The sequence below is a fragment of the Prosopis cineraria genome, unplaced genomic scaffold (assembly GCF_029017545.1).
Source record: "Prosopis cineraria cultivar Desert tree isolate PC_DT_omini unplaced genomic scaffold, ASM2901754v1 PC9, whole genome shotgun sequence".
In the NCBI taxonomy this organism is placed as follows: Eukaryota; Viridiplantae; Streptophyta; class Magnoliopsida; order Fabales; family Fabaceae; genus Prosopis; species Prosopis cineraria.
This window is the reverse complement of record NW_026555340.1, coordinates 10,267,219-10,290,654: the sequence shown is the minus strand read 5'-3', so window position 1 is coordinate 10,290,654 and position 23,436 is coordinate 10,267,219. Positions and strand designations below refer to the sequence as shown.

At 28.7% G+C, this 23,436-nt stretch overlaps 1 protein-coding gene across 9 annotated transcripts; it reads right to left on the bottom strand.

Moving 5' to 3' along the window:
- Positions 1 to 769: 769 nt before the first annotated feature.
- Positions 770 to 9,512, bottom strand: LOC129320315 (MDIS1-interacting receptor like kinase 2-like). 9 transcript variants are annotated; one of them, XM_054965708.1, is made up of 5 exons: positions 9,104 to 9,512; positions 7,331 to 7,483; positions 6,592 to 6,729; positions 6,085 to 6,156; positions 770 to 2,068 (listed from the first exon to the last, which is right to left on the bottom strand). In XM_054965708.1, the coding sequence occupies exons 1-5, from the start codon at positions 9,504 to 9,506 to the stop codon at positions 2,052 to 2,054; spliced, it is 783 nt and encodes a 260-aa protein (XP_054821683.1). In that variant the 5' UTR covers positions 9,507 to 9,512; the 3' UTR covers positions 770 to 2,051. The 9 variants fall into 9 exon arrangements, 8 of the variants coding, with proteins under 8 accessions (XP_054821683.1, XP_054821684.1, XP_054821676.1 ...); XM_054965701.1 differs by lacking the exon at positions 770 to 2,068 and adding an exon at positions 2,075 to 4,085; XM_054965704.1 differs by lacking the exon at positions 770 to 2,068 and adding an exon at positions 2,075 to 4,085 and having other exon boundaries at positions 7,331 to 7,462.
- Between the last annotated feature and the right edge of the window lie 13,924 nt (positions 9,513 to 23,436).

Sequence of the window (23,436 nt, the reverse complement as noted above, 5' to 3'; positions counted from 1 at the left end):
TTAGCAAAAAAAAAAAAGAAATGATTTTTTTTTAATTCATGCATCAATGCGATAATTTGAGTTTCATGCATGGTTTAACCTTTTCACTAAAACTACATGAAAGGCTTAATTCAGTTGATTAAACTACCACAAGGACTTTCCTTAGGCCACATACATTCCTAAAGCTATCTTTTACAGAAGATTTCACATACAACATAATGCAACTATCAATATTTTCCTTTTTTTTTTTTTATAACAGCTAGAGGGAGCTTAGATCTATGATTCCTTTTTTTTTCAACCACTAAATGTTCCGAAGACTAATTAAAAGTGGTTGGATTTGGCAGAAGAACCTAGCCTCTCACAACCTAGTGAGCTAATATTCTCATTTTTACTAAAAAAAGTTGCTCACGTTTAATGTCTGACCATGCTTCAAATAACATAACTTTCAATAAAAAAGATACTTTGTGCACAAAAAAAAAATGTTTCAAAGACTATGAAATGTTATGCTTAATGTTCATGTTTTTGTTAAATGCAGTTCATTAATTTCGATTTAATTCTTGTGGAGAGCATTTTAATATTAAACTAAGAAGAAATTTAGTGTTATAAAGCAAACTTGAGAACCAAATATATGTTGGTTCGTTTCTTGCTAGGATCAATATGTACTTCCATATTCATTAGAAAAATCATACACAATAATGTTAGTCCTCAGAATGAATGATATGTATATTTTGATAATTTCAAATATAAGAATCAATTTATAATAATTATGACTGAGAAATGAATATGTGCTTATATTAAAGATGTGGACTAGTGATTATTTTTCCAACTATGTATCACAGGAGATTATGAGCTTGAAAGAGATATTTGTAAATCATATATCATCATTAAGCATGAAAATAACAAGCTAAATTATTAAAGTGACACCTAAAACAGGGTAATAACATATAGCAATGTTGAATAAAGTACAAATTTGATAACTGAAACTTTAATAGTAACGTATCTGTTTTTTTTTTTTTTTGGTTCCAGCTGCCAAATATTACTTCTCATCACTTGTATCTTCATCTAGTACACTTCTATGAGAATGATATATCACATGATAGATTATGAACTTGTAAGAGATTAATAGTCATTGTACATATCATTACGTCTTATTATCATTATCAAAAATGAAAATAAAATGCTATATAAAACAAAATAAAACCAAGGCACTGACCAAGAATTGTTATCAAATGCAAATTGATAAGTTGAAGATATTACTAGTATCTTTGATCTCTGTCATAATCACCAGCAAATCAAATCCAAGAATTGATAATATAAGCACAGGTAATCTGATTGCTGTAGAAATTTATCCCCAAAATACTGATAGAAGGTTCAAATATCAGATTACAAGCTTACCAACGTGAAAGAAAATGCAGAAAGAGAAGGGAATAGAAATGTCACAGAGAGAGAGAAATTCCAAAATGTAGGACCAGAGAGAAAGCATCACAATATATTCCACACCCCTTACCATTTAGCCTCTGCTCATAATATAGTGTAACCGCCTTGCTCCACTCACATTCCACGTGCCACACTACCTCTATAGCAACCTCACCATAAGCATGTATCATTCTCCATTCACTTGACACGTGATCTTTATTGCTTACCCATTCAGTTATTCCTTCATCATGTATCATGACAACCCCCTTTTTCAATTGCAAGCTATTATTAGTTCCCATCATTTGCACCCCCATTGGGACTACGTATGCTATGAGAATGTAAAGAGAAAGTGGATGCTGTTTGGCCAGAGTCAAAACCTTCATCCATAAAAAATGTTTCAGCTGGATATAGAGAAGGTCTTGGAGGCATTTCAAGACTTTTAACATCATCTGCTTCTAATATCTCTATTACTTTATTTATTGAAGGACGATTAATGGATTTTAGTTATATACACTAGAGTGCTATTATGAACATTCTCTTTGCCAAATCTTTTTCCTCTTTTATCAAACCTTCCATGTCGACATCTTTTTCTTCATCAAATTGATCGTAAATCCATAAAAGAAAGTAAAGTTAGCTTGAATGTTCTGCACGTCGATTCAAGTTCTTCTTCGACCTATCATTTCCATTAAAAGCATCCAAATTAAAACTACATACGTCAGCCTTATGAGACTCTCTGGTCATATAAAAAATTTCTACAAATTCTATATAAATAATGAAAGACTTTTATTAAAAAAAATTATTTAATACTCAAACTTTTGGTTACATTTGCTCTCATAATTTTTCTTAATTTTTTTAAAATTTCTATGCCACATGTGCCTATATTTTTTTATGTACATATAAAGAATCAGTTTCCAAGACCATTGCTAAATGTTGCAAATTCTCGAGGTAACAATAGTAAGCAAACAACACTGTAAACAACAATGTGTGTGTGTGTGTGTGCATATAAAATTAGAAATAAAAACTGAACTCAAGAACAGCTAGCTATTGTTCCATTTAAAAAGCGCAAGCTGGTCGGAGTAACGGTGACAACAGTAACTATGTGTGTGTATCATTTTGTCAAACTAGGCTTGATCTATTCCAAATGTCCTATAGCTAAGTTAATAGTTGAACAAAAAACTTGAACATAAAATGCTTGAAAATGATATCCTTTAATTACCTCTTTATGTTTTTTCTCGACTAATAGCCCCCCAATTACATTACTTCAATCCTTTATATCCCCTAAATCATCTATAACCTTATGCTCCAATCTTCTACGCAATGAACAAACCAAAAAGAGAACCGAAAAAAAAGAAGAAGAGAAATGTACAACCAAAAGCCACAACATAAATGATAATAATTGATAATATAAGTAACCATGCCTCACAAGAATTTCAATCGATAATATTACCTCTGAACAATGCAAAATAACTATCACCCATCATCTTCCCCTCCAATTCAACACTTATTTATCATTTAAATTTCACATTCATTGACCTCGGGATTTGAGGTTCTTGTTGCCTTCTCTATTATCCCATCGAAGGCCCAAAATCTTAGTTCTTCATTTCAGTTGGTGGTCAAAGCAATTTAATATAATTCCTCTATATGAACGGCTAAGATTTTTAGGCTCTTCTTTTGTTCTCATATTCTCCACCTCACTTGTTAGTTTGGGTGTTAAAATATCAAATGGGATCGCAAGAAAAAAAATGAATTATCCAGAAAGTAGTCGAGATAATCAAGTTCACCATATGGCAAAATTTTCGAATGACTATAAAAGAAAATTGGCTTTACCAAGCAAGCAAGCTATGTGATTTTGTAACCCATTTCTTCAATATATTTGTGGATAAAAAGACAAAAACTGATAAGAAAATATCGACACTGAGGCAAGGGGATAATCTGCCATACACATGTAAAAACACGTTTTCTGTTTTCATCTATACAAGAGATAAAATCACCAAAATATATCAAAAGTGTCTTTTTAATTTTTCAGAACAAAATGATGTTTTTGAACAATTTGTGATTGTTCCTAATCTACAATCTTATGAATTTTGGTTTGACTCTTTTAGACCTTTTATATCGTAAAATTATTTAAATGTTGACAGCATTGCATACGTTTCTTCTGATGCTATTTGAATAAGATATCCTATTTTTGTTTGCCAAACATATTTATCCTAGCCTATAAATAGAAAAAAAAAAAAATAAGCCCAACAACTGCTTTTATTGGAGATGAACATATATTTTTTAGTTACCAAAAGATATAAAACATATATCAAACTTCTCCTGGCCTTGTATATACTAGAAAATATCTTGATTTATCAAAGACTGGAGTGAAATGTCATTGAATGGAACAGTTAATCCAAGGTTGGAAAATGAGAGCTTGTGAGTGACTTGCTTCATTGTTGGTCGAGATTTTGGTGAGGGATGCAAGCATGCTAGTGCTATTGTGACACAAAGAATCACATCTTGAGCATCTCTTTGTAACGGAAGTGGGAGACCTGAGTTTGTGACATCTCTTAAGAAAATGCTTTGATTAGAGATCTCTATCAAAGATAGTATTAAATCTCCAGGATGCCTTCCAATTATTGTTTCTAATGCCACCATTCCAAAACTATAAATGTCACATTTTTCTGTCACAACTAAAGTGTATGCAAGTTCTACAATAAATAAACCAAAAATTAATTATATAGAACATGACACAAGACAATAAGAGGATAATAGGGCAAAAAAAAAAAAGAAAACTTACCTGGAGCAATATAACCATAAGTACCCATTGGAAGAGTTTAATTGGATGAATTGGGATCAAGGATTTTAGCTATGCCAAAGTCAGAGACAAAAGCTTCCATCTTTGAGTTTAACAATACATTAGTACTTGTTATGTCTCGATGGATAATTGGAGGTGCGCAATCATGATGCATGTAGAATAAGGCATTTGCTATTCTTTTAATGGCATTCACCCTCTTGGTCCAATCCAACTCTTTAGCTTCATCTTCTTTACTCAGTACATAAAAGAGGCTTCCTCTTTCCATGTATTCATAGATGAGAAACATGCATAGATTGTGCAAGCAAAATCCATGAAGTTTTACAATGTCACAATGTCGATTTTAGTCATCAATTTCACTTCATTATGAAAACTTCTAGCAAAAGATGGATTTTCATATTCTTTTTTATGAAGCTTTTTCAACGCTACAATTTTGCCACTACAAAGTTGTGCCCTATAAACACTTCCATAAGCACCAATTCCAATACAATATCTGATGTCAAAGTCTTCTGTTGCTTCAATGATATCTTCATATGCAATTTTACCATCAAAATTCCATATGGAAAATAAATCTCCATTATTTGGTGCTCTTATCTCAACTTTTGTTATCTTGTTTTTCTCCAAAGACCGAAAAAGGAAGAATCCAAAAGTAAAGAGAATGACAAGAAAAATTGTCATAGGAAGAATGATCTTCATGTGATAATGTATATTTATATGATTAGAGAAATAATGATTCTTCTCCAGACCAAGTAATAACTCTTTGTTACCATTCAATATGTCATGAGGAAATTTATAATATACTTCCTTTAGGACATGGCCATTAAGGGAATTATATGACAAGTTGATGAATTCTAGCTGACCAAGTTCTTTTGGTATGTTACCAGTGATGTTATTGTAGCTCAAATCTATGCGTGACATATGTTGATATGTGCAAAAGCTCGGTGGTATCTCACCACTAATCATGTTGTGACTAAAGTTGGCAACCAAAAGTTTCAATGATTGCAAGTTTGGTAAACTTGCAACAAGCTTGTTTTGTGAGAGATCTAGATTTTCAAGATATAAGAGATCTCCGATTTCTCGAGGAATGATTCCATATATATTGTTTTTTGATATATTGAAAGATCTCAAATATGTGATACCTTTAATCACAGAAATAAGGCCAGAAAGATTGTTGGTCAAGTTTAAAGCTTCCGAACTTGTTAATTTCCCAATATCTTGGGGTATGAGACCAATGAATTGATTGTGGGAAAAATCAAGAATATCTAGTCTTTCCAAATTTGAAATTGAAGAAGGTATCTCTCCAATGAACATATTTGAAGACAAGTTCAAATATCTAAGAGTGGTTATAAAACCCAAACTTGAAGGAATGGCTCCACCAAACTTGTTTCCACTCAAGTCCAATTGTTGTAAATGAGTGACGTTAATTGTAAGTGCAGAAGGCATGCCTCCAATAAGTTTATTATTATTCAAGTATAGACGAGTGAGATTTTGAAGAGCAAATATCTCAAGTGGAATGTTTCCTATATATAATTTGAATCACATACAAATTAAATCAAAATTAGGGGCAAAGGAGTAGGACCAAAAATATTATTGAAACTCAAATCAAAGTAACTAAATTAAATAGTGCATCTCACGTTTAAAAGCACTTGACAATACAAATATATGTACTTAAGATCGCTACTAAAATACAAGTGTGAAGATCTTGTAATCTCATGAAAGATAAAGTTTGAGAGGGGGTTTCATGTGCAAAAGAATTTAAGGACAAATATGTGTATTTTAGATTGCTTATAAAATCCAAAGTTGAAGGAATAGTTAATTCATCAAAACTTGTTTCCTCTCAAATTTAACAAATCTAAATGAATGAGGTTAATTAACAAGTATGAAAGGTAACTGACCAATGAGATTGTTGCTAGACAAGTCTAGATAGATGAGGTTTTGGAGACTTCCAATCTGAGTTGGAATGGTACCTACAATTTCAATTGCAGAACAAACTATATCATAATTTAAAAATATTGTTTTCAAATTAATAAAATTTAAGGAAAAATAAGCATAAATCATATTGAATAGCTCTTTTTTTTTAAGTATTTCCCTATTTCATTAAGATGTTTTTGTACACAAAACGATATTAACTCCAACCACTTAGGCTTATTCACCTTAAAGGCAAAGTACATTAGAATCATAAATATAGAGGAGCTCATATTCAATTGAATTTGTTAGTTATAAAACAAATATTTTATTTAAGGACTATCAAGCTCTTAAAATTTTGTGAAATTGAAGAGGGGATTTCATGTTTAAAATTTTGTAATCTCATAAAAACAGTAGTCACTATCATAGTATTTTACATTTTACTATTGTAACTCTTTTTTTCCTTTTTCAAAGTTTCCTCGAAGTAGGTAATGTACCAAGTGACCGTGGCCAAAAACTCTCCATATGATCATTGGGAGAGAGCAGAGAGGACTTATTGTTGACGACCGCCTTGCATCTTCCGGAATCATGTGTCAATGTGTATGGTGTATGCAATGACATCACTTTTTTCCCCCCTAAAATCACAAACACTTCTTTTCTATTTTTAAAATATACACTTTAATCTAATTTTTAAATATATCATTACTAATATTATGTTAAAGATTCTAAAATATTTCAACTTTTTATTTTTAATTATGTTAAAAAACTTAAAAGTATTAACTGGCCCTTGTAATTCAATTCTCTACTCTCTCCCCTCTCATTTTTAGAAACTTTAAATAATTTTGACAATATTTATATAAATAATTTAAAAAATATTGTGTTCAAATTAATAAAATTTAAGGGGAAAAAGCATAAATCATGTTGAATAATTTATTTTTTAAATTATTTCCCTATTTCATTAAGTTTTTTTTTGGTACACAAAAAAGATATCAACTCCAACCACCTAGGGTTGTTCACCTTAGGGGCAAAGTACATTAAGACCATAAATATATAGGAACTCATTTGATTGAATTTGTTAGTTATACTAACGTTTAAAATAATTTGAGGACAAATATAAGTACTTGAGATTGCTCATAAAACCCAAGGTTGAAAGAAAGACAACACGAAAGCCTTGTTTCAATTCAAATCCAACAATTCTAACTGAGTGATGAGGCTTGTGGAAATAATGCAACTTACCAGTAAGGCTGTCATTAGACAAGCGTAGATAAGTGAGATTGCTAAGACTTCCAATCTGAGTTGGAATGATTCCACTTAACTTGTTTCCACTCAAATCCAACAATTGTAATTGAGTGAGATTTTGAAGAGCTCCTATTTGAGTCATAATGGTACCTATAATTGTAATTGCAAACAATCTAAATTCTAATAAGATCTAGAATGACTAAATTTGTTAGTTATAAAACTAATATTTTATTTAACAACCATCAAGATCTTCTATAATATATTTCATCAAATATTAAAGGGGAAAGACATAGTTAAGTCCCAAATGAGGGAATTAATGACAATTAGGTCATCAATAATATTTTTGAAATGTATAGTTTAAATATCAATTTAAAAAATTACAAATTTAAAAGTTCTAACTACAAATAAATCATTTAAATTATTCATTGAACTCTTAGTTTGCAATTTGAGATTTTTATTGTAGCGGTCTAAATTAATATTTATAACTTTTTACTCAATTTTGTCGGGAATTTAAATTGTTCTTTTGGAACTTTACTGTCATTCTCTTAATATTAAATTGAAAAGGGCATCTCATGATTTAAAATAATTTGAGGACAAATATAGGTACTTGAGATTGCTTATAAAACTCAAAGTTGAAAGAAAAGCTTCACCAAAGCCTTGTTTCCACGCAAATCCAACAATTATAAATGAGCCAGAATGGTTATAAAACCCAAACTTGAAGTAATGGTTTTGCCAAACTTTTTTCCACTACTCAAATAATCCAACCATTCTGAGTTAGAACCATACGTGCAATTTCAATCACGAACAAATGAAATCAAATTTATAAGGAAAGTGGTTGGATCAAAAATATTTTTGGAATTCAAATTCAATTGAACTTATTGGTTATAAAGCTAACATTTTATTTAAGAACCATAAAGCTGAAATTAAAATTTCATCAATGATTGAATTGAAGAGAGCATCTCAAATTTAAATAATTTGATCGGACAAATATAGATGCTTGTGATTGCTCATAAAACCCAAAGTTGAAAGAAAGGCTTAACCAAATCCTTGTTTTCACTCAAATCCATCAATTTAAATGACTGTAGCTAATTAACAGGTGCAGAAGGCAACTCATCAGTAAGATTGTTATTAGACAAGTATAGATAGGTGAGATTGCCAAGACTTCTAATCTGAGTTGGAATGGTGCCTATAAATCCATCACATAAACTGAGTCAAATTAAAGGCAGGCCAATAGAATTAGAAAAAATTTATTGAAACTCATAAAACAGTAGTGTGATTTAAAAAAAAAAGGCACCTATTTGAATCAGAATGACCTATATAATTTCAATCACAAACAAATTAAATTAAAATTATTGGAAGGAAAAGTAGTAGGTCTAGAAATATTATAAGAGCTCAAATTAGACTGACTAAATTTATTAGTTATAAAACTAATATTTTCTTTAAAAGCCATCAATCATTTATATGGTCAAATATTAAATTGAAGAGGGGACCTCACTTTTAAAAGCATTTGACAGCAAATATAAATACCTGATATTGCTTGAAAAACCCAAAGTTGAAAGAAAGGCCTCATGAAGATCTTGTGGTATCATGAAAGATTAAATTATGAGAGGGTTTAATGAACAAAAGAATTTCTAAATAAGTATAGGTAGTCAAGATTGCTTATAAAACCCAAAAGTTGAAAGAAAGGCTTGTCAAAACGTGGTTTCTACTCATCAAATCCAACAATGCTTAACGACTAAGGATAATAAACAAGTGTGGACGGAAACTCACCCGTAATATTGTTGTCAAAGAAGGACAGATAGTTGAGATTGCGAAGAGTTCCAATCTCAGTTGGAATGCCACCCACCAACCCCATCCGATCAAGAAATATGTATTCTAGATTAGGGAATGCAGTGAAGTTTAGATCTGCAAGGCGAGGCTTCTGTGGAGGGATACTTGGTGTCGAAATCTGAGTAATACTTCCAAGTTCATTACAAATTATCTCCTTCCACTCACAGGGGTCGACCGAGTCGTTACGGTAGCTATCATTGCTATAATGATAATTCCACCATTTGCTCTGAATCAAAGCATGTTTCTCCTCCTCTACAAAGGCAGCAGCATTATAAAAGAGAAATAAGACCATGACTACAGCCATTGTTGGAGGAGCTGACATAACATTATTGGAGTATGCCATCGTAAATAATTTATGATTAGAGTTATCATCAAATGAGTGCAAAGACAGGGTCTTTATAGAAAGCTAGCTGGCTAGGTTGGCCACTGCATTACGCATCTGTTTTTTATATTGATTATCGTGCTTCATTGACGGGGCGTTCTAAAGTCGAAGAAAAGTTTTTTAAAGCCATTATTAATTATTATTATTTTCTTACATCTCTTTTTTTTTTTTTCAATTATTGTGCTTCATTGACTGGACCACCATGGACATCCAGCAACTTCATGGAATGTAGTTTCTTCAGTGTGAGATAGACATTTAATTGCCGTGTCAATGTTGAGATAACATAATTTTTTTGCCCAAAGTGGGATAACATAAATGCGTGCACGTCTTACGTTTGGAAAGAAAAGTGCATAAAATTATCACCTCAAACTTTGAAAATTCCATATTATCTCCATTTCTTTCATGTAAGCAAAGACAAAACAAAATCTGGTTGTATCGAAAATTTTGATTTGAGGAACAAAACTTCAAATTTGTTGTCCTTTGATTTATTTTAAGCAATTCAGATTTTAATGTATTTCAGACAAAAAGATTTTATCTTTTTAATATAATTATATAATGTTTAATGTTATTTGCTTAGATCGGAGCATTGTTGGATTCAATTAACAGTAATTTTCTTAGTATGATTTTTTTATCCCCATAATATGAACCCTCAACGAGAATTCACAATTAAAATTGTTATGTTCGTTGCATAATAAAATTATAAACTACAATTACCATTTGAGACATATTTTCTTTTATCTTCCCATTTTTTTTACCGTAACTTTTTTCCTCTATTTTGGAGTGATGAGCAGTGTCAGAAAAAGTTGAAAAAAAAAAGAAAAAAAAAAGTAAAAATTGTAGGCCGACAATCATCAGTTTTAATTCTTCTATTTTTATATTTTCACCACAGATTATTTCATCATTATTCAATGTCAAATAACATATCTTCAGTCCTACACAAAAAAAAAAAAAAACATATCTTTAGAAAACGTATTAGTTAGTCAGTCAAAACAAAAAGTAAAACGTATCAGTTAATCTCCCTGTCGGTGACCAACATTACTTTTTTATTTTTATGATATAAGCAGTTGAACACTAACAGCAAACGTTAACTCTCCCATCTGGTCCAAAAAAAAAAACATTAACTCTCTCAAAGAAGATAAAGGGTAGGCCTCTCCCAATCAACTAAGTTGTTTTTCTCTCCATGTTCAAATGTAAGAAAAAATAATTAATTCATACAGTTTAAAAAAGTTGGCTAAATATAATAATTATGTTTAAAATTAAAAAAATTTGATTAAATTTTCCCTATAATTAATTAAAAAATTTGTTTAGTAACCATAAATATTGATTTTATACAGGATAATTTGGGAAAACTGTGATAAATGCTTTTTGAAATTTGAAATTAAATAAAAAGAAAAAGAAAAATAGAGTGGTACACGCACAAGGACGGAGATTCAACTTTCCAGCACTTGTTTAAGTGAAAAGAACATTTACCACTCACATCATCTCTGGTTTGTGTGAATTAGTTACAACATTTTCAATTTTTAATCAATGTATTATATAAATATATATATAAAAGAGTTCAAAAAAATAATATATATATATATATATATATTTTAATATATGTTATCAACTTTAAAATGTTATTTATATAATGTCCTTCTCTGAGAAAATCACCTCTACGAGAGCATTGGTTGTCAATTGTACTTAAAGTATCTTTATGTAATATATATCTTAAATTTTTACATTGGCTGATTATTTCTTGTGACCGGCAATATTTATACTAAATATAAAATTTACTGATATTTTTTTAAAAAAATATAACTCCAAATATTAATTAAAGTAATATACAAATTATTATAAGTTTAAAAATATATATTAATTTTATTTGTATCATCAATTTATTTTTGTAATAAATACAAGAGTAAAAAAAATTTTAAATGTACATACTTTATAATATTAAAGTCAATGCGGGGCAATTCATTTTTTATGAGGAGCCATTACAATTTTAAAGAGGGGAAAAGTGTAGTTTTGATTAAAAAAAAAGATAAGTGAAATGTTTATAATTTAGTAGAGGTACTTCCTCAAAGGTTAGCTAGTCCTTGTTGATCACACTATATTATATTCATAGCTTACAACCCATTCAAAGGGAATAATTATGTGAATGTCATGGAAAGTGAACTTAGACAAGATTAATGCGTGAAGAATGCTCTCGAGAACATATTCTAAAAGATTGGTTCATTAAAAAGAATATTTTTTTTCACTTATAAACCACACTTTATTTGAAAACTCTTTAATATATGGGACTCATAACATTTGAGAGCTGATGGGCATGAGAGCTTTGATTCATAGCACTTCACTTGATTTATTACTGGTCAAAACCTTTCATGAGTTTTGTTTGTAATATTGGTCTCTCAATAAAAGTATCAATATCTAAAGAGACAAGCCATTCCAAAAAAGATTATTGTCATATTGGAAGAAATAACCCTCTAGATTTATAAATCAGACTTTATTTGCAAAGCTCCCCAATATGAACTCATATAACAAGAAATGTCTATTGATTTGCTTTTAAAGACTACTCTTGGGCTCTAACAACAGTTAACGATAACAAATCCTAAATCTTCTCATCCCTATTTAGTTTATCTTTGAAAATTTCATCATATCCTATTAAATTTCTACTTATGTTGAAGATATCTTATACAAATATAATAATTGACCCAAAATATAATATAACATTTTTTAATAGGAGTAAGTTTTAAGGAATAAGAACCTCTTAAACATCCAGTGATTAACTCTCCCTCAAAATTGCTGGCAAACAAAAAAAAAAAACTTTATCCCTCAAAATAAAAAACGGTAACCTTTATTTTCAAAAACAAAAAGGAGCAATGGCACTAAACATTGTAGGACAATACAATCATCACTTTTTATTTCTCTTTTTGATATTTAATTTTAACTTCACACATACTCTTTTCATTATTATTCAATGTCACTTAATGGATCAAACATGCTCTTAAAGTATCTTTAAAAAACATTGATGCCAAAAAAAAAGTATCTTTGGCAAATTTGTTAGTTAAACTGTCTATCACCGATTAAATATATTCACAATTCATTACTCATATATCCTTAGTTCCTTGTGTATATCACCGACTAAAACAATTGAGGAGTAATTTATTAGATTTAGTCACAACATTTTCAATTTTTAATAAATAATTAATGTATAATCTTATATACCTGGAAAGGGTTAGCGTGAAGAATAATGTAAAAATGTTATGAGCAAAAGTATATAAAAGGAGAGTCTATTTTAAGACATGCATGAGGCTCCTCCATATGAAATTTATATATAACGATGCAATTGTTATAGTTTTTGTGTGTGTGCAAGAAAAGTCTTACCTTGCTCAAGTGGGAGGCAGAGTTGATGCATATATTCTAAGATGGGAATTTAAGCAATTGAATCCGTTAGTAATTATAAGAATAGGTCACGTGCACTGTGCACCTTGATAGGCCAACGAAGTTGAAAAATGTCAATTCATCCGAGTGTGAGTTAAACATAGTATTGGGCACTTTAAAGTCGACTTAGTATAAGTGTAATCCAATTACTAATACTAGTATTATTTGGTAAATTGTTGTCATTGTTGTTATTAGGGAAAACACAATCATTGATACCCATAATATAGTTTTATTAGGTTTTTTTAAGTCCCTGTAATTTGTTTTCAATCTTTCAATCCTTATGATTCCTGTAACTTAATATTGTTAGACCAATGTAATAAATGCCACTTAGTCTTGCTAAAACTATAGAGACTGAAAAAACAAAAAAAAAAAACAAAATCACAGGGACTAAAAGTAAAACTTAATAAAATTATAGAGATTAATAATTATATTTTCCCTTGTTATTATTATTATTCTAGCAAGTGGATGAACATTAAAGCTTTATTTACTTTGGTGATATTATGGTTTTCTTTTTCAAAAAGAAAAGAGTAAAATACAGTGATTTCATTTCTACATGTTTTACTTAAATTATAGAAACTTCTTATTTATTTTTAAAACCTACACTTTAGTTCAATTGTTAATGTCGTTAGAAATATTTTGTTAAATATTCTAAAATACTTAAATTTGTAATTATATTGATAATTTTAAAATTATTATTTTATCTTATAATCTAGTTGTCTATTCTCTCTCCTAATTTTAAAAAATTTAAATAATTATGTTCATATTTACAAAATAATTTAAATTTTTTGTTAAAATTAAAAAATAGAAAACAAATATAAATCGTTATGATCAAATGACTGCAAAGCTGGCAGGGGTCTATGTAAAAAGCCAGCTAGGTTGGCCAATAATGGCCATTGCATTTTCCTAAAGTTATTTACGCGCACATCTTTTTTTTTTTTAATTATTGTGCTTCATTGACATACAGCTTTTTGATTTTTTTTCCCCGCTTATGTTCTTCTCTGATGATTTTAAAATCATTGGATCATCGTCATCCAAAAACTTCATGGAATGTAGTGTCTCATATTGTGTTGGGAATTAGAGATGTAGATTTGGTTTGATTTTATTCCTAGAATTTAATTTTAAAAACTAGTTTATAACTCAATTTTAAAAGTCATTTTTTAAAATAAAACAAAACAAAAATATCTTCAATTTGAAACATTTGTCTCTATTATATATTAAGTTTATTATAGATATTATTGGCCTTCGTTAATGTTGAAAAGTCTTCAGTTTTGGGTCTGAGATGGAAAATGGAACTGCACAAAAGTCACGTCAACTTTCGAAATTACTTATTATCGTCATTTCTTTATCATTAAGTTTAAACATATATCCCTAAACTTGAACAACGTTATATCTTCAAATTCATGGCTTGGTTTAACTCTAATGTATTTTTTTTAATACAACTCTAATGTATTTTTAACTAAAACGTATTTTTATAAAAAGCAATAGTTCAGGTTAATTGAAGATTTTCTAGTGCAAATATAAAAAACTGACCCAAATATAATCTCTAAGTTTTTTGTTTCAAAAGAAATTTCCCATTATTTATAAATTTATGATTTATGATGAATAATTGCTTATTAAATTTCTGGCGATCAACTTTATTATTGGAGGTACTGACATAATATTATTGGAGTATGCCATCATCAATAATTAGTTTATGAATGGATTGTTATGATCAAATGAGGGAACAAGTAAGGTGTTTCTAGCAAGGTAGCGAGGTTGGCCATTGCATTTTCCTTCACTTTTTTACGCGTCTTTTTCTATTGTTCTGCTTCATTGACGAGGTGTTCAAAGTCGAATAAAAGTTTTATAAAGCCATTACTAATTATTATTTTCTTACATACCTTTTATTATTATTATTATTATTATTGTTGTTGTTGTTGTTGTTGTTGTTGTACTTCATTGATTGGGCCATGGTCATCCAGCAACTTCATGGAAAGTAGTTTCTTCGATGTGGTATAGACATATAATTGCCGTGTCAATTGCGAGATCGCATAATTCTTTATTATTATTATTATTATTATTATTATTATTATTATTATTTGCTGGCCAAAGCCTGATAACATAAATGTGTGCAAGTCTTATGTCTTGAAAAAAAAGTGCATAAAAATCACGTCAAGCCTTGAAAATTCCTTATTATCTCCATTTCTTTCATATAAGCGAAGGCAAACAAATCTGTTTGTATTGAAAATTTAGATTTGAAGAACAAAAGTTAAAATTTGCTGCCCTTTAATTTATTTTAAGCAATTCAAATTTTAATGTATTTCTGACAATAATATTTTATATTTTTAAATATAGTTATATAATATTTAGTGTTATTTGATTAGATCGGAGCATTGTTGGATTCAATGAACAGTAATTTTTTAAAATATGAATTTTTATCCCCTTAATTTGAACCCTCAACGAGCACCATTCACAATTAAAATTTTCATGATCGTTACATATTAAATTATAAACGATTATTATCATTTGAGACCGATATTTTGTTTTACCTTTCCTTTTTTTCTCTTTACCGTAACTATTTTCCTCTATTTTGGTTGATGAACGGTATCCGAAAAAGTTGAAAAAAGAAAAGGAAGTTAAAAGTAATAATTGTAGAATGACAATCATCAGTTTTAATTTTTCTGTTTTGATATTTTCACCACGGACTTTTTTCATCAATATTCATTGTCGATGACTAACATTATTCTTTTTATTTTTAAATTATAATAAGTAGATTCTACCAACCAAGGTTATTAAATTCGTAAGTTGAAGTAAACTCGTGATAGGAATGTAAACTCTTATCACAAACTCGGATCGTAAACTCGTAAGAGTTTGCCTATATTAACACTAGCTATTAAAATATAATTGTAATTTAATTTAAATATATTAAAAATATAAATCATCGAATTAAACCCATCTACATTGACGAATTTTTTTTTTTTTATTAATATTAGTTTTTACATTTCAAGTTTTTTTCTTTGAACTAAGTCTTATAACTTTTATAAATTGAATTCTTCATAATATATATTTAACTTACTCAACTCAAAAAAAAAATTGACAAGCTTAACAAGTTTAACTAAGCTTGTATTTGTTTAAAAATTACTAAACTTAACAGTAATTTACGTAGTTTAAAAAAAATTGGTTAAGTGTAATAATTATGCCTAAAATTTAAAAAATTAGATTAAATCATCACTATAATTAATTAAAAATTTGTTTAGTAAAAATAAACATTGATTTTATGTGGAATAATTTGGAAAAATTGTGATAAATGCTTTTTGAAATTTGAAATTAACTAAAAACAAAAGGTATAGGGTAATTCTCCTATACTCAAAAACAGAGTAGTACTTACACAAGGACTGCGATTCAAATTCCCAACAATTGTTTAAGTAAGGAGAACTTTTACCACTCACATCATCTCTAGTCTATGTGAATTCATTACTTATCAAGTCATTAGTTCTCTTAAATGATAAAACCATTGAATAACTTATCAAATTTAGTCACAGCATTTTCAATTTTTAATAAATTTATTATCTATATATAAACGAGTTCAAAACAAAAAAATTAGGAAGAATTAATATGCAGGTCCTTTTAATTTTTTTTCAATTTTAAATTAGATCTTTTCAATTTATTTTATTTTAATCAAATTCTTATAATTTTATTGATTAAATATATTATTCCTTTTAGTCATTGGTTGTTAAAATCCTTTAATTTATTATTTTGAAAAACAAAATTAAGGACTTCTATATGTTTATTAAAAGATTATATAATTTTAGAATTAATTTCATAATTTTATAATTCAATATATATATATATAATTAAGTTATGTTATCTACATAAATTTTATATGTATAGAATTTCCAAAAAAATTAATAAAACTGTAGATATTTTTTAAATAAAAAATTTTGAAAGGATTTTTTAATAAATTTAATATTTATTAATATTTTTAACTTTCAAGGACTAATATATTTAATTAATCAAACTATAATTAAAAGAAAATAAATTACAATGACTTAATTCAAAATTAAAAAATAGAAGGAGCTACAAATTAATTTTTCTAAAATATATATATGTATATATATAATTGAATATGTATTATTAAACTTAAAATGTTATTTATATAATTTCCTTATGAGAAAAAAATAACTTTTACGAATGCGTTGGTTGTCAAAGTATCTTTATGTAATATGTATATCTTAAAGCTTGATCTACTTTGGTGACATTAGGCTTTTTATTTTAAGAAAGTAAAGGGGAGCGATATATACACGTAAGACATTATAACTATTTACTTTTTAAAAATTGGATTTTTTTTTTTTGGCTATATAAACCCCAATCTAGACCTACCTCATTTAATGAAAGGAGTCCGTCCAGATTAATTCAATCAATTTATAAAACTCTTTTGAGTGATAAGTTCTAACACTAAGGGTGTTAGCAAGGAAATGAATATAGAATGCTTTGATAAATTAATACAATCAATTAAATCACCATTTCTCCCGTAGTAAGCATAATATAAAACTCAATACTATGTACCACAAATATGTGAATCATTATACACTCCAAAAATCTCATGAATTATAGCTCTTAACTCTATGAATTAAATAACCCTTCTTCCTTATGGATATGGTTCACTTATTCCCTTCATATTTTGATCATTTTTTTACCAATATTTTTTCAATTTATTCCTTTCTACTAATTAAATGGGACTTAATTATTAGATGTGAAATCATTTTGATATGCTTCATAGCACTTCGCTTGATTTCTTGATGGTCAGAACTTTCTATGGGCATTTCTTCTTGTCATATCGGTCCCTCAATAGAAATACAGAAAGTCATGAACACAAGTTTGAAACAAGAACCCATTCGAAAAAAAAAAAAATCAGCATCATATTGTGAGAGATAATTATTTAGATTTGTGAGTTCCCCAAGCCAATATATGAACTCATAACAAGAAATGTCTCATGGTTTGGTTTTAAAAACCAAACTGTAGGCTCTAACAGAAAGTTGAACTACGTAAATCCTATGTTGTAGAATCTTCTTCGTATGCTTATTTACTTTATACTTGTTCAATTTCTTCAAATGCTGAAGATATTCTGATACAAATATAATAAATGACCCAAAATATAATCTAACTTTTTTGTGTCAACTTGATATATTCATTTTGTTGTCTCTGATGAGTATTAATTTCTGACTTGATTTATAATTCTATTGGGCTTTTTTTATTATTATTAATGAGACAAGTTTTCAACCAAATATCAATGTCATGTGGAAAAATTAGGAGGCATTTGTTTTCCATATGGTTGTCTATTGTCATGGTCTTTTCAAAGTTTTAAAACCTTTGAAGATTTTTTCATCATTTTCTGAACTTAATTTGCAAGTCTACAAGTCTCCTTCAACAGGTACGATGTGGAAAATTTGACATATATATCAATTCATTGCCATTGTCTAATACTGCAATATCAAGACTTTCTTGTGCACCCAAATTTTACTGGACAATACCATCCAAATTTGAAACTTATTTCAATATGTAGGCCACAAGTTTTACTACCAGAAATTTCAATAATGTGGAAAACTTGATGTTTGTTTTGTTTGGTTTGTGCATGTTATGACTGTCTTATTTGACTTTTTTTTTTACCTGTTTTTCTAATGTTAGGACTTTTTTTATATATAATTTTGGAACATAAACCTTTTTCAGTTATTTCTCTTAAATTGATTTATTCCAATTTAGGTGATATATATATATATATATATATTTTTAATTGAAATTGTCGTTTCATGATTTTTTATATGTGTAAATTCTTATCATTATATAAATTAGTAACCAAAACTAAATAATCTGTTTACATTTTCATGGTTTTTTTTTTTCAACGCGCATTAAGAGATTGAACCTTGATTTCTGACCTTTTTCCTGTAATTATGGTGGTCCTTTTTTGAACGCACGTACTCTTTGAGTAATGTGGAAATATGACCATTTCCTTCAACTTATTTTTTGATTAGTTATTTCTCTGCTTTTTTATACATTTTTGAACGCACGTACTTTTTTGATATATTTGTTTTCATTATTGTAATTGTCCAAGTGGTGACCACCTTAATTTTTGGACATATTATCATTTATAATTTTTCTAACTTATTTTATACTTGCGTGGACTTGTCACTTGTGGTATATTTCATAGAAGAGTCATCTTGGACCTGGCAATATACACGACACACAGTAACGTATACAATTAGGGACATTTGTTGAGGTTGTCGTAATTTTAGATTTGGAATGAATTATACAAATTCAATCACTCAATAAGTATTTCAATAATAATCATCAGAATTCATTAATGCATAACAATTATTAAAATACATTTTCTTTACAAAAATTTAGTGTAACTCTAACAATCAAAACACCTCAAACGCATGTTTCTCCAAAAATTTAGAACAACACATATATGATCTGATATGATAGATGAGATTTGGTGTTTTTTTCATATCATATGAAAAAATCTCCAATAGTCGTTTGATTAAAATAAGGACTGCTATTGTGCCACATTGACATTTATTGAGTTATTAATAGATTTTTGCCACTTATTGGATCAGAGTTCTGTTATTTTCTAACTTACAGTATAATATTATACCAATCTGGATTTCATTCTTTTGGAGGGTAAATATCTATCGATTAATATATAAAAGTAGGCTTCAGTTAGGGATTGCTGGCTTTCAGAAATCAGGATATGGGTTCACCTAGGTTGGATTTTATTATTTTATTATTTTTATCTTTTTATTTTTCTTCCCTTTTTCTTTTGAATTGTAAACATTAAATCTAATTTAAATCAATTAATTAATATTTTTTAACATTATTTTATTTTATTATTGTCATAAAATTATAATTAATATTTGTACAAGACATATGCATAAGATTTTATGGATGAATATTCCGTTTTAATGACTTTTTTATTTAAATATTATATATATATATATATATTCAAATATGAATATTTTTTAATATTTTAATTCTATTATATTATTTTAATAATATTTTAATATTATTATATTATCTTGGTGCCAGTTTTGTCGACTCATTGCTAGATCAGGTCAACAAATTCAATCATACATTGGAATATAAATTTAAATGAATTATTCTTCGCCCATGAGCCCAACACAAGGGCTAATGAAGTAGGTGATTAATTACTAACAAAGGTTAGTCAAGTTTGTAAGGATTTAGCCCATCACTTACAAGTCATGAATCAAATCTCATTGTCAATGTTAGAATGTTGCTGATAGACAATCTATAAGTATTCCTATATGCACTCATTGAATTTGAAAGTATACTCTGACCCTAGCAAGCTCTTAGGAGTTGGGACCCCATTCATCTAAAAAGAACTTTTTGTTAGCAAAAAAAAAAAACGAAGAAAAAAGAAGTAAATGATTGTTTTGTATTTTTTAAATTCATACATCAATGCGATAATTTGAGTTTCATACATGGTTTAACCTTTTCACTAAAACTACATGAAAGGCTTAGTTCAGTTGATTAAACTACCACAGGGACTTTCCTTAGGCCACATACATTCCTAAAGCTATCTTTTACAGAAGATTTCACATACAACATAATGCAACTATCAATATTTTCCTTTTTTTTTTTTTTATAACAGCTAGAGGGAGCTTAGATCTATGATTCCTTTTTTCTCAACCACTAAATGTTCCAAAGACTAATTACAAGGGGTTGGATTTGGCAGAAGAACCTAGACTCTCACAACCTAGTGAGCTAATATTCTCATTTTTTACTAAAAAAAATGCTCGCATTTAATGTCTGACCATGCTTCAAATAACATAACTTTCAATAAAAAAGATACTTTGTGCACAATAAAAAAAAAGGTTTCAAAGACTATGAAATGTTATGCTTAATGTACATGTTTTTGTTAAATGCAGTTCATTAATTTCGATTTAATTCTTGTGGAGAGCATTTTAATATTAAACTAAGAAGAAATTTAGTGTTATAAACCAAACTTGAGAACCAAATATATGTTGGTTCGTTTCTTGCTAGGATCAATATGTACTTCCATATTCATTAGAAAAATCATACACAATAATGTTAGACCTCAGAATGAATGATATGTATATTTTGATAATTTCAAATATAAGAATCAATTTATAATAATTATGACTGAGAAATGAATATGTGCTTATATTAAAGATGTGGACTAGTGATTATTTTTCCAACTATGTATCACAGGAGATTATGAGCTTGAAAGGGATATTTGTAATCATATATCACCATTAAGCATGAAAATAACAAGCTAAATTATTAAAGTGACACCTAAAACAGGGTAATAACATATAGCAATGTTGAATACAGTACAAATTTGATAACTGAAACTTTCATAGTAACGTATCTGTTTTTTTTTTTTTTTTTTGGTTCCAGCTGCCAAATATTACTTCTCATCACTTGTATCTTCATCTAGTACACTTCTATGAGAATGATATATCACATAAAAGATTATGAACTTGTAAGAGATTAATAGTCATTGTACATATCATTACGTCTTATTATCATTATCAAAAATGAAAATAAAATGCTAAATAAAACAAAATAAAACCAAGGCACTCACCAAGAATTGTTTTTAATGCAAATTGATAAGTTGAAGATATTACTAGCATCTTTGATCTCTGTCATGATCACCAACAAATCAAATCCAAGAATTAATAATATAAGCATAGGTAATCTAATTGCTGCAGAAATTTATCCTCAAAATACTGATAGAAGGTTCAAATATCAGATTACAAGCTTACCAACGTGAAGGAAAATGCAGAAAGAGAAGGGAATAGAAATGTCAGAGAGAGAGAGAGAGAGAGATTCCCAAAAGTGGGACCAGAGAGAAAGCATCACAATATATTCCACACCCCTTTCCACTTAGCCTCTGCTCATAATATTGTGTAACCGCCTTGCTCCACTCACATTCCTCGTGCCACACTACCTCTATGGAAACCTCACCGTAAGCATGCATCATTCTCCATTCACTTGACACCTGATCTTTATTGCTTACCCATTCAGTTATTCCTTCATCATGTATCATGACAACCCATTTTTCAATTGCAAGCTATTATTAGTTCCCATCATTTGCACCCCCATTGGGACTACGTATGCTATGAGAATGTAAAGAGAAAGTGGATGCTGTTTGGCCAGAGTCAAACCTTCATCCATAAAAAATGTTTCAGCTGGATATAGAGATGGTCTTGGAGGCATTTCAAGACTTTTAACATCATCTGCTTCTAATATCTCCATTACTTTATTTATTGAAAGACGATTAATGGGTTTTAGTTGTATACACTAGAGTGCGATTATGAATATTCTCTTAGCCAAATCTTTTTCCTCTTTTATCAAATCTTCCATGTCCATATCTTTCTTTTCATCAAATTGGTCGTAAATTCATAAGAGAAACTAAAGTTAGCTTGAATGTTCTGCATGTCGATTCAAGTTCTTCTTCAACCTACCATTTCCTTTAAAAGCATCCAAATTAAAACTATATACGTCAGCCTTATGAGACTCTCTGGTCATATAAAAAATTTCCACAAATTTTATATAAATAATGAAAGATTTTTATTAAACAAAAAATTATTTAATACTCAAACTTTTGGTTACATTTGCTCTCGTAATTTTTCTTAATTTTTTTAAAATTTCTATGCCACATGTGCCAATATTTTTTTATGTACATACAAAGAATCAGTTTCCAAGATCATTGCTAAATGTTGCAAAATCTCGAGTTAATAATAAAAAGCAAACAACACTGTAAACAACAATGTGTGTGTGTGTGCATATAAAATTAGAAATAAAAACTGAACTCGAGAACAGCTAGCTATTGTTCCATTTTAAAAGCACAAGCTGGTGAGAGTAACAGTGACAACAGTAACTATGTGTGTTTATCATTTTGTCAAACTAGGCTTCATCTATTCCAAAAGTCCTATAGCTAATAGTTGAACAAAAAACTTGAGCATAAAATGCTTGAAAATGATATCCTTTAATTACCTCTTTATGTTTTTTTCTCGACTAATAGCCCCCAATTACAATACTTCAATCATTTATATCCCCTAAATCATCAATAACCTTATGCTTCAATCTTCTACGCAATGAACAAACCAAAAAGAGAACCAAAAAAAAAAAAACAAAAGAGAAATGTGCAACCAAAAGCCACAACATAAATGATAATAATTGATAATATAAGTAACCATGCCTCACAAGAATTTCAATCGATAATATTACCTCTGAACAATGCAAAATAACTACCACCCATCATCTTCCCCTCCAATTCAACACTTATTTATTATTTAAATTTCACATCCATTGACCTCGGGATTTGAGGTTCTCGTTGCCTTCTCTATTGTCCCATCTAGGGCCCAAAATCTCAGTTCTTCATTTCAGTTGGTGGTCAAAGCAATTTAATATAATTCCTCTATATCAACGGCTAAGATTTCTAGGC